General features: G+C 36.6%; 1 protein-coding gene across 3 annotated transcripts in view; it reads left to right on the forward strand.

The window, feature by feature from the left end:
- CFAP20DC (CFAP20 domain containing) overlaps positions 1-13,112 on the forward strand; it is a 307,024-nt gene that overhangs the window by 211,945 nt on the left and 81,967 nt on the right. For all 3 annotated transcript variants that reach the window (XM_007984801.3, XM_007984802.3, XM_073009987.1), the window contains one exon: positions 3,788-4,171. In XM_007984801.3, the coding sequence (XP_007982992.1) occupies positions 3,788-4,171 (384 nt within the window). The remainder of the gene's footprint in view (positions 1-3,787; positions 4,172-13,112) is intronic.

Consider the following 13,112-nt stretch of genomic DNA (forward strand, 5'->3'; position numbering starts at 1 on the left):
AAGTTGCTGCAAATGCCATTATTTTGTTCCTTTTTATGTCTGAATGGTATCCCATGGTGTGTGTGTGTATATGTATATATACATATATATACATATACATATATATCACATTTTCTTTATCCACTCGTTGATTGATGGGCATTTGGGCTGGTTACACATTTTTGCAGTTGTGAATCATGCTGCTATAAACATGCGTGTGCAAGTATCTTTTTTGTGTAATGACTTATTTTCCTCTGGGTAGATACCCAGTAGTGGAATTGCTGGATCAAATGATAGTTCTGCTTTTAGCTCTTTAAGGAATCTCCACACTGTTTTCCATAGTGGTTGTACTAGTTTACATTCCCATTGTTGATGAGAATGTAAAACCTCTTATAAGAGGTTTTAAGACCCAAGTATACGAGAGGACTTCAAAAAGTTAATGGAAAATGCCTATTATGAGAAAACTATACATTGATTTTTTAAAAATGCACCAAAATAAACTTGTACTAACTTATTATAACATGTCTGAACAGAATCTAGTTTGGAGCACTAAGGAAGGATAAGACATCAGTTTGAAAAAAATCCCTTTTCAGAGCAATATGAATTCTGCTAAAATTGAAGCAAAAACCAACATCAAATTTATGGTGAAACTTGGATGGAAGAATGGTAAAATCATTGTTGCCTTACAAAAAGCTTATGAGGACAATGCCCCCAAAGAAATCAGCAGTTTACAAACTTGTTTCAAGAAGGGATGAAACAATGTTAAAGATGAAGCCCTCAATGGCAGGCCATCCACATCAATTTGTGAGGAAAAAATAATTTTATTCATGCCCTAATTGAAGAGGACGAAGACTAACAGCAGAAACAATAGACAACACCATTGACATCTCAATTAGTTCAGCTTACATAATTCTGACTGAAAAATTAAAGTTAAGCAATCCACTCAATGGGTGCCAAAACCATTGTGCCCAGATCACCTGCAGACAAGAGCAGAGCTTTCAATGGAAATTTTAAACAAGTGGGATCAAGATCCTGAAGCATTTCATTGAAGAATTGTAACAGGAGAAGAAACATGGCTTTACCACTATGATCCTGAAGACAAAGCACAATCAGAGCAATAGCTACCAAGAGGTGGGAGTGGCCCAGTCAAAGCACAAGTGGACCAGTCAGCAGCAAAGGTCATGGCAATGGTTTTGGGCATTGCTCAAGGCATTTTGCTTGTTGACTTTTTGGAGGGTGAAAGAACAAGAACATCTGCTTATTATAAGAGTGGGTTGAGAAAGTTAGCCGAAGCTTTGGCTGAAAAACACCCACAAAAGATTCCCCACAGTCTTTCTGCACCACGACAATGCTCCTGCTCACTCCTTTCATCAAAAAAGGTCAATTTTGCAAGAGTTTTGTTGGGAAATTATTAGGTATCCACCTTATAACCCTGATTTGGCTCCTTCTGACTCCTTTTTGTTTTATAATCTTAAAAATCTTTAAGAGGCACCCTTTTTTACAGTTAATAATTTAAAAAAAGACTGCATTGGCGTGGTTATATTCCCAGCATCCTCAGTTTCTTAGGGATGGACTAAATGGCTAAGCATCATGGCTTACAAAAGTGACTTGACCTTGGTGGAACTTATGTTGAGAAATAAAGTTTGTATTTTTTATTTTTATCTTTTAATTTCCTGGAGCTTTTTGAAGTCCAACCTTGGACCTTTCTTGAGAGCACAGTTGTCTGCTAATCTCAACTACATTTCACAAGAAGAAAAAAATATAACAGGGCAGGGGTTAGGGATCTCATACTCTGTGTAAGAGACTGCAAGAATTACTCAGTATGACGTACTTTGCCTTTGACATACTGACTTGAATTCTCAAACCAGTCCAGCTTCTCTATCATCACTGCCATTGCCTTAATTCAGGCACCTCAACAATCCTAATAACAACAATACAATAGTCTACTGATTGGCCTCCAGTTCTACTGTCTCCACAAGCCAACCCAGATGCTCCACAAACAGTAGCCATAAACATGTACCCATGCCTTCTATTGTGTGTCATTGTGACATTCCCCTGCTTCACATAGTGACTCCTCTTTGCCTTCAGAATACAGTCCCTGGATGGCAGGGATTATGTTCTGGTCTGTCATTACACTCCAAGCATCTGTAGCACCTAGATGAACTTGGCCCGTGATGAGGAAGAAAGGAAGACAGAATAGTGAATAAGCTAGATTCCCTGTAATTAAAAGCTTTTGTAGATCTCTCCCTTGTCCCTTGCCCAACCGAGAGCAAACTCTCTCACTTTTACCCATGCTTCACTTCTGTAAGGAAGATTTCACCAGAGATTGTAATCATTATGTTGAGTGTGTATGATGGTCAAACATTCAGGAAGAAATTGAACAGTCCAATCAGTCACCCAAATATTTGTTTTTAAAATGCCAACCATTAGAAATAACTAGATGCTGGGTTCTGTATGTCTATAAATTGAAGGGTGAAGGAATAGCTTACTGAAACTGAATGTTAAGATACGCATTGTCAGACACCAAATAATGTCTTCAAAATGTTCTCTGCTTTTTTGTTTTTTCTCTATTCTAAGTTTATCATTTCACATCCGTTTATTATATTTTTTGTTTGGTTGGTTGTTTTTTGTTTGTTTGTTTGTTTGTTTTTAGATGGAGTTTCGCTCTTGTTGCCCAGGCTGGGGTACAATGGTGCAATCTCGCCTCACTGCAACCTCCGCCTCCCGGGTTCAAGCGATTCTCCTGCCTCAGCCTCCCGAGTGGCTGGGATTACAGGCATGCATCACCATGCCCGGCTAATTTTGTATTTTTTTTGGTAGAGACGGGGTTTCTCCATGTTTGTTAGGCTGGTCTCGAACTCCCAACCTCAGGTGATCCACCTGCCTTGGCCTCCCAAAGTGCTGGGATTACAGGCATGAGCCACTGTGCCCCGCCATATATATTTAAATAAATTAGTCAAATTGGAAGAATCTACCATGACAAGTACATGCAGTGATCACACAGTTTAAATGTATTATTTTATAACATAAAAATCTATCAATTGAAATAGCACTACATTTCTCATTTTCATTATCTACTTTCATTACCATTGATTTCATGTTTGTAATTCTTCCTTTATCAGATTTTTTAAATTTAAACTTTTGCATTTCTATGGATAATCACAGAACTATGGACTTGTAAAATTATTGTAGCTTTCATTGTCAGCTTTCTAAGTATTGATATTTAATGAGGTTCACATTTTGTGGGAAAATATCTTTCTAAAACTAAAATTTTCAGTAAGAAAAATACTTTATAAAACATGTTCCATTATCTATTGCTCTTGAAAAACAAAACTGCCCTACCATAAGGTAAAAATGCTTCCCTAGGCCCACTTGTATTTATTAATAGAGTACCATTTCTCTGCTTAAGTAGGCTAAATACCGTAAGTTCTAGTTATTTCTTTTTCCATGGAGTTAACTTATCAGAAAGTCAAAGTATAGGATTCTTAGATGTTTTAGATGACTTGCTCTGGATTCTCTTCTTTTAGACATTTTTACTTCTTAAACGTTCTCTTGTTATTCATGAGTAAAAAATATGCCTTATCCAGACCAAATACTGTATAGCAGGACATTTTAGCAAATGGTGTATACCTATTTGCATTGCTACTTTTAGTTACTCATGTTTTTCTTTGCCTATTAAAGTATAATCTACATATACGTGCTTTTGCTTTATTCATAGAAAATATGAATTTATTAAGAACTTGTACTCAGTAACTTATTCACCGCAAATTTCTGCTCAAAATGATTTTTACTTTGTTCCCCAACATAGGGTGACCACAGTATCCAGGGTTCTCGAGGCCCAACAACTTCTCGAGGTCCTTCGGAGTTAACTCAGTTAACATCAGAGAGCCTGCTGGGGGAGGCTGCAAAGCGGACAAGTAAGGAATATCTAAAGAGCGCCTACACAGAAGCAGGAGCAACAGAAAGCCAGGATTCCTTGGCGGAGCAAATAGATAGAAACAACTTTCAAATGAGTTTGTTGCCTACAACATGCTTTTCTCCAACTGGAAGGAGGTGTGGATCCTGTCAGAAAACTCCAGACCCTGTAATCAAAGCGAAGGACCTACCAGCCCAGCAAGTGCCAGCTTCACTGAACAAAACCTCCCTGAAAGAAATCTCAGGGGAAAGGCTGAGCTCGATCCCCGAAGCATCTGTAAGTGGTTCCGTGTGGTTTACAGATGCTGGCAATGCATCCTGCTGTGTTCCGTTCTGTTGCACACATGTTTTTAGCAGTATCTCTTTTTCATCATTTGGGTGATCAGTATTGTATTTTCTTTATTATTCTGATGTGTTTTAGTTTGGTAACAGCAGCTGTTAAAGAGTCTACTGCACATCCCAAGGATAATAGAATACCTCATGTTTTTAATGAGAAAGATAATTATGTAATTTTCATCATAGCAGTTATTTTATTTTCTAGTTACTTCCCATAATTTGTAGTTATCACTGCCTGCAAATTATAAATGATGATCCTATTTTTCAGCGAAAAGCTTGCCAGTAAAATTGACAAATTTTCAATAACAATCTACATTAGGAGCCGTAAAAACATCATTATTCTATTCACTTTCTGGTCTCTCTACAGCAGTTCCCCAAATAATAAATGATATGAGTGAAGGTTAACAGTAAAGCAGTGTCATCGAATAAATCCCTCAGCTAGTTTGGTGGCTGTATTCGTGTCCATCAGATTGATTTTTTCCTTCCTATATTAGTACTTTTCTTCCTTCAATTCCCCTATCAGCTGCACTTAGAAACTAGAAAACAAATGAGGCTATGCAGAACAAATGACATGTATATTCCATTTTTTAAAACATTAAAGATTTTCTTTATGTTTCATGTCCTAAATATTCTGTGGGTGTTGCATTGTAAAGTTTTGGTTCAATTATGTTCTAAGCAAGTTAGAGTGGATTAATTGTTACCTGGAATAGGTAGTAGATATATTCATCATTATCATCAGCAAAATAGAAGTGGCTAATATTTTGTGAACATTGATCATGTGCCAGTCATTGTGCCAAGCCCTGTTCCATGAAGTACTCCACTTAATCCTCACAGCAACCCTGCAAGATAAGGGCTGCCATTATTCGCACATCATTTTCAGATGAGGAAACTTAAGTTTAGAATGGTTATGCAGTTTGTTCAAGGACAACAGCTAGTTAGTTGAGGAGGGACAACTTGAATCTAGATGCTGACTCTAGAACTGTTGCCCATATCCAGCCTGCTATGCGGCATAAACATGGGTTAAGTCTTGTAGAACTGATGCCTCTCTCAAGAAACATCCAAAGATAGAACTGAAATGTGTTCCTCTTTTTCGATCACATGCATGTGTGCGCTTGTCTTTGTACGTGTTTGTGTACATGAGAAAATAGTAAATCACTTAATCTAGTGAAAATGTATTTGCTTTGTGGTGATTTAGGATGAAAGTTGTCAGTAATTTTTTGCATGTTTTTCATTTTTGAAAACTTTTGTAAAACAAACGTTCTTGCTCCACCTAATTGTAATTTTTTTCCTTTGGTTATGCTAATGAATTTGAGTGTAGCTAATAGACTAATCTTATAGATTTATTCTATGGTACTGCTTCACTTGACTGCAGCCAATACTGGGCTGCCAAAAACAGAAACAAAGCAAGTCTTTGAGAAGCATTCCACTTAGGTTCCTTCCTAATTTCTTGTCCACTACCTTCTATTAGATAGAGTCTGTCATCCTGTATATCCAAAAACTTAATGATTTTCGATCTTTTTATTTTTTCTGTAGAAGTAGAACCAGTGCACAAAGATAAGTTTGGAAACTTCAGGCACAAATGAACTTGAAGTACTCAACAAAGTACACTACCTAAAAAATAGTTCTCTCTAATAATACCAAGAAATAATAAAAGGAACAAAGAGACCAAAGCTTGGAGGAAGAGCCAGGGACTTACTCTCACCTGTTATCTTCATTTAAGAGGCTTTTCTGATAAGACAGTTTCCAGAACCCACAAAGCACAAGCCTAGTATGTCTCTTCTTCCTCAAAAGAACACTATGAGAATACTCATTCCATTTTACGTTAAGGAGACTGACTCAGAGCAATCATTTCAAAGGGATGAAGAAGGGGAAGGAACTTAATCTTTGAGGGGTTAAAGGTATAAAGACCTTGCTTCCCATACGTGCAGAGAAGTTTGAACTCAGTATCAAAACTCAGACCAATAAAATGTTGTGTCTCAGCTGGGTGTGGTGGCTGACACCTGTAATCCCAGCACTTTGGGCAGCTGAGGCAGGAGGATCACTGGAGCCCAGGAGTTGGAGACAGCCTGGTCAACAGAGTAAGACCTCTTCTCTACAAAAAAAAATAAAGAAAAAAAAATTTTTTTCACATGATGATGTGCACCTGTAGTCCCAGCTACTTGGAAGGCTGAGATAGGAGGAATTTTTGAGCCCAGGAGTTCAAGACGGCGCTGAACCATGATCACACCACTACACTCCAGCCTGGATGACAGGCAAGACCTTGTCTCAAAAAAAAAAAAAAAAAAAAAGTTGTATCTCGGCCCACATGATCATTACCATCTATGGCTCACATTTGTGAATGTGATCATCTTAGTTTAACAGGATACAAAATAATTGAAGTCATAAAGCAGTGTGCCTCATTTCAAAGCAAATTTACAATGAGAATGGAGTGTTCTTCCATAGACACCTTTTAGACAACAGCATTTTCTCCACTTGGTATTTGCAGCTAAGAATCTATGAAAATGAGTTTCCTCAGAGTGCTGTATGCTTACTAACTCACAAAGGGATTTTTCCCCAGATCCCAGAGACCCATGGGGTGACTTTTTAAAAATAACTACTTTATTGAGACTAAATTCACACAACATAGAATTCATCCTCTTAAAGTGTACAATTCACTGGCTTTTAGTGTGTTCACAGAGTTGTGCAACCATCACCACTATCTAATTTTAGATCATTTTCAGCATCCCAAAAGAAGCCCCATACCCAGTAGTAGTTACTCCCCATTACTCCTCCCCATAAACTCTTGACAACCACTAATTTATTTTTTGTCTGTATGGATTTGCCTATTCTGGACATTTCATATAAATAGAATCATATAATATGTGGCCTTTTGTGTATGACCGCTTTCATTTAGCATACTGTTTTCAAGGTTCATCCATGTTGCGTCACTTCATTCCTTTTTACACCTGAACCCATGGTATGGATATGCCGTATTTGTTTATTCATTTATCGGTTGATGGACATCTGAGTGGTGTCTACTTTTTGGCAGTTATGAATGATACTGTTATGAACATTTGTGTGCAAGTTTTCACCTGGGTATATGTTTTCAATACTCTTGAGTATGTACACCTAGGAGTGGAATTTCTGGGTCATATGGAACTCTTATGTTTAACTTTTGAGGAAATGCCAAACTTTCTCAAAAGCAGCTGCACCATTTTACATTCCAACCAGGAACGCACAAGGGTTCCAGTGTCTCCATGTCCTAGTGAATGTTTCTTGTCTATTTTTTACATTAAGGCCTTTCTAGTGGGTGTGAAGTGGTATCTTACTGTAATTTTGATATCCATTTCCCTCATGACTAATGATGTTGAGCATCTTCTCATGTGCTCATTAGCCATTTGCATATCTCTTTTGAAGAAATGCATATTCAAATCCTTTGCCTATTTTTAAATTGGGTTGTCTTTTTATTGTTCAGTTGTAGGAGTTCTTTATATTTATTTTAGATAAAAGTCCCTTATTAGATATATGATTTGCAGGTATTTTCTTTTATCCTGTGGGTTTTCTATGCATTTCTTTATGATGTCTTTTGAAGCACAAAAGTTTTTAATTTTGATGAAATTCAGTTTACCTATTTTTTTTTCTTCTGTTACTTGTGCACTTGGTATTGTAGCTACGAAACAACTGCCTAATCCAAGGCCACAAAGATTTATTCCTGTGTTTTCTTCTAAGCATTTTATAACTTTAGCTTTTAAGTTTATTTCTATGATCTATTTTGATCTAATTTTTCATATGTGGTGTTGGGGGATGGGTCCACCTATTTTTTTTTCTTTTTTTTTGCATAAATATCCAGTTGTCCCAGAACCATTTTTTGAAATGACTGTATTTTCCCCATTAAATTGACCGTGCATGTAAGAGTTGTTTTTCTGGTCTCCCAATTCTATTCCATTGATCTATATATCTATTCATATGCCAATACCACACTGTCTTGATTACTGTAGCTCTATAGTAAGCTTTGAAATCAAGAAATGTGAATCCTTCCACTTTGCTCTTCCTTTTCTTCATTGTTTTTGCTATGCTGGGTCCCTTGCATTTCCACATGAATTTGAGGATCACCTTGTCAATTTCTGTGAAAAAGGCAGCTGGGATTTTGGTAAGGATTGCACTGAATCTGTAGATCAGTTTGGGAAATATTGCCATCTTTTATTTCTAAGTGTTTTATTCTTTTTGATGCTATGGTGAATGGAATTGTTTTCTTAATTTTATCTTGATTTGTTCATTGCTAATGTATAGAAATACAATTGATTTTTGTATGTTGATTTTGTATCTTGAAACCTTGGTGAATTTATTACTTCTAGTAGTTTTTTTTTTTTTTTTAATTTCATGTGGTGTGTTTATATGCAAGATCATGTCATTGCAAATAGAGATAGGTTACTTCTTCCTTTCCAGTCTGGATGCCTGTTATTTCTTTTTTCTTGCCTGATTTCCCCCACAAATGGACTTAATTTGAATGGAAGTTTTTCTTTATTTCATGGTAGTTAAGATTTAATGCTTTGACTATTGTAGCTCCGGTATTGAACTCTAACACAGACATCATAAGTCCAGTCAGGCCTAGAAGGATACTATTAGCATGAGTCATAGGAAATGTCCTTGATGCAAGAAGAAAATTTTGAGAAAGATTGTGGGACTAGAAGTCTTTCTAATATTACTATGAATGTAGGTGCAAAATCATCTTTGCTGGCTAGCATTGAAGTATTTAGAGCACTAACATGTTGGTGATTTCTATCACCTAAGCTGTGTCTCTAAAATAAAGGCCCTCTAGATGATGGAATACAGCTCTTTTGGCTCTACTTCTGGATAAGTAAGAACATCTCCTTTTCTATTGAGCACCTACCAGGCCAGATATTCTCCCAGGTGCTAGACATGTAACAGTTGACTAAGACAGATAAGGCCTCTTTCCTCAGAGGTTTACATGTCTGTTGGGAGGTAGACATAAACAAATTGTTCGTGAATTAATTATAAACCATGATAAGTACTGTGAAAGACCATGGAAGGAACTTAGCCGTCAACTTAGCAATCAAGGTACTGCAATCAGGAATTGTAAGTAGACATCCCATTGAAAATCTGTGCTCTTGCAAAGTGCCAATGTGAAGCAACTTGAAGACAAAGGAAAATAAGACTCTTACAAAAGGAGATACAAGAGAACTGTCCTAATCCCGTGATATGGAAGAGTACTAGTAATTCTTAAGGAATGCTTACTGAAAATGATTTGCTAACTGCTTGGTAAACTTGTTCTTGCAATGTTTTATTCATATTTTAATAGAGTTATCTATTATTAGGTTCAAATATTTTTAATTAAGAAAGAAGTACAACCCTCTGGGTAATATTGCAACCATGTAGATAGCTGGTAATTAAGCTTTTTCGCACGTATAACTGTATTCAAACAATTTTGAACGAATCATTTTAAACTGGCAAATGTCATTATGTGTTTCTTTAAACAAATAAACAAAAGACTTATGTAACAGGCTTTGTAGCTCCAGAAAACGTTTGAGCTTACTGAAGAATGCTTAGTTTCATAAGAAAGACCAAACATGCTACCAATTATAAATTCAGGTATTCTCTTTAGAAAAAAAAGAGACATAACTTTTAATAGGAAAAGAATTGTAAAATGAGCCATGTAACTTTTGACTTTAACCTTCACATCTCCAGTTTTGAAAATCAAAACTGAATTATGGAAGGACACTTTTGAATATATTTTAGGCCATAGAATAGTGTGAGAACATTTTTCCCTTTAATTATCAAGCTATTTCCTTTGGATAATGTAAAATAATTAGTTTCATTTCTGCCCTGATATATTTGAACTCAGTATTGGAGAAAATCTATCATCACATTTTTTAAAGTAATAAAAGTCTCTGCAATTTGTGCTCTATAAACTTAGAGAAAAAATGAATTTGTAAATTATTTTAGTATTTTTAAAGCATTGTTTCATTATATAAAATTCTGCCTTTTCTAGGGTATATAATACTCTTTGTTGAAGCCATCTGTCTCTCTTCCCATTTGCCACTCAAATGTGCCATTTGCAATTGTTTTTCCAACAATACCCCATTGTTTGAAGAATCCATAAATGTCTTTCGACCCTTCTCTCCCTTCAGCTACAACAACATTGCATTATTTCAAAACACCTGTTTCAGAGTCAGGTCACCCTGTGTGTTAGACATATGTTCATTGCCCTGGCCAACTGTGCAGGTTCGCTTAGGGGTGGTTCTCCCTCCTTTAGCAGTTTCTACCACATATGCCCACTGGCCTCATGCTACCCTGGGTCACTTGATAAACAGCCTTCCTCAAACAGAACCCTCTGTCAAAGCTATCTACATTTTCATTCTCCATGACTGAAAAGTCAAAAGCAGTGGACACCATGGCTCAGAGCACCAGCTGGAATCAGACAGGCCTGGAGTTGAGTCCTGGCTTTGTTCTTTCTTATCTATACAACGTTGGACACATTTCTCAATGTCCTTGAGCCTCAGTTACCTCATCTATAAAATGGAGAAAATAATACCTATCCCACAAGGTTGTTTTGAGTGTAAAATTAGATAGCGCATGTAGAACACCTAGCCCCTAATCTGAAGTATACTTTCTTCTACCTTTTGCTGAGTGGTTAGGCAGAAATATAAACCAGTATGACTGGCATTCTAAAGCAAATGAAACCTTTTCAAATTCATAAAAATCCATAAATTAATTACAGATACTGTTCTGTAAGGGTGGTGGCTCTGTGGTTGTGTGCGTCCTGCTCACTATTTATAGTTGAATCAAGTGCTAACAGAGTGAATTTCTGTGTGCCTTCTGCCAGGTAACATATTGGCATGTTCTCAGGGATACCCTAAAGAGAGAAAAATATTTATTTATAAGCAGGAAGCAGTGTCTCTCTGATCATTCCCCAGAGACCACCCTCTGTGTATCTACCTTGTTCACACAGCTAAGTTGCAGATGTGTAGCTTCCTGCTTGAGGTCTTGAATTGAATTTGGGCAGAACTAGTAGCAGTTCATAAACCATAATGCTAACCATGGTGACAATGTTTCCTTTACTAAGTGGGACACTCCTACCAATAGCTTTTGGAAAACAGTCTGATACTTGATGTTTTGTCAAAACTGCACTCATTTCTTGTCTCAGAAAAGACAAGGTCATTATCTCAGTTTTGTCCGTCAGTGCACTGCTGGGGATATTGCTGAAACTGCAGAATTTGGTGATTAAATAACATTTCCACTGCCAGTAAAAGTATTTGAATTAGGCATAGAAATTTTCCAGGTGTAACTTGTTCCTATCCCTCTGCTTTCTTTTTAAATATTTTTCAGACTGAAGCCTTGCTGTGCTACAGAACAGTTTCTTTCTTTCGTTTTCTTTGTAGCTAATGTTTAATGTAATGGTTGCAAAGGCAAAACGGTGTGGAGTAGAAGTATTTTTAAATAGGTAAAATGGAATTATGGTTCAAGTTTTGGGTAATGGTATGGAATAGCAGAAGTCACTAAGACATTTTGATATCTCCGTTTCTGAGCAGCTTGGTATGCAAAGATGCGCCCATTATTCTAATGAAGAGGAGAAATTTCAAGTTCTCAAAAGTTTCAGAAATTGTAGTTAGAAAGAATTGACAGACATTAAGGTGCTATCAGAAGTATGAGTTGACTGTTTAGCCAATACTATGATGGTTCACTGTCAATTCTTTAATATTCTAGTGCTAAGGTTAGCGTCTACTCATCAAATGTTTATTGAGACATTTATCTTCTCTGCTGTCTTGGTTTTCCAGGTTTTAAATAGGAGCAAGTCGTATTCACCTCTTCATGGAAAAGGTACTAAGCTGAGTGTATTTCCTAAAAGCACTGAGATCTGAAGTCCTTGACTCAGAAGCTTTTATGTGACTTTAATGGTTTGAGGTATCTCCCATATGCCAGGCCTTCTACAAGGTGCTCCTTACTTTATCTCGTCTTTATCTCCAACCCTCACAAGAGGCCTTATTGTTCCTGTTTGACAGACAAGGAAGGAGAAAGACTCCACCTCACTGTTGTCTAGATTGTGACAAAGCAGTGTCAAATCCAGGAGTTAGGGACAGAAAAGCCAGGGCACCTTCCACCACAATGGGCTGCTACCCCCAATTAGAGGCCATTGAAAAAAATTCCATGATCATGTGACAACTTAACTTCTCTTGCCACTTTATGCTTTAAAGTATTTTAATATGCAAAAGCACACACAAATGTTGGTATATCTGTCATTATTCAACCAAAGCTTTACATTCTAAAACAGTTGAAGCTTACTTAAAGTTATCTTCTTCCCACTCCAGACATATCAGTTGGCTTACCTCCTCTATTTTCATTTCTGTAAACAGTCTCAGTAATAATTTTCCTGCTGGTTCTTTAAATAATATCTTAAACTACCATTTATTGAATGGCTACTATGCTTGTCCCATGTACAAGGCTACAGTTGCCCCGTAGATGGCATATCCTTGAATATAGTATGAAATCTATTCAATTTGATTTTACTATATTCCTTCTAGTGTATAGTTAATTGTTAAGCTTGAGACGTACCCTGAACTCAGAAGATAGGCATGGGAAAATTAAAATTTGTTTTTCAATTCACTTTAAGGTTAGTAAGAAGAGTTCAGTTCTATTTGTCAGAGAATTCTTTCTGAAAATTAGCAAGCTATCACAGCAAAATGTATGGAAGTATATTTCTATTTAGGTCATAGAGTAAAAGGTTATTCTATATAAATATAGCACATCAATATAAAAATACTTTTTACAAAACCTTTCATGCATGTTCCTCCCCAAAGAAGAGAGAGATGTGTGAGATGGAAACTTATCTATCTCTTTACAAGGAATTTTGCCACCAGTTGATTTAATTACCCAAGAATCCTCTA

Source organism: Chlorocebus sabaeus, chromosome 22 (assembly GCF_047675955.1).
Source record: "Chlorocebus sabaeus isolate Y175 chromosome 22, mChlSab1.0.hap1, whole genome shotgun sequence".
NCBI lineage: Eukaryota > Metazoa > Chordata > Mammalia > Primates > Cercopithecidae > Chlorocebus > Chlorocebus sabaeus.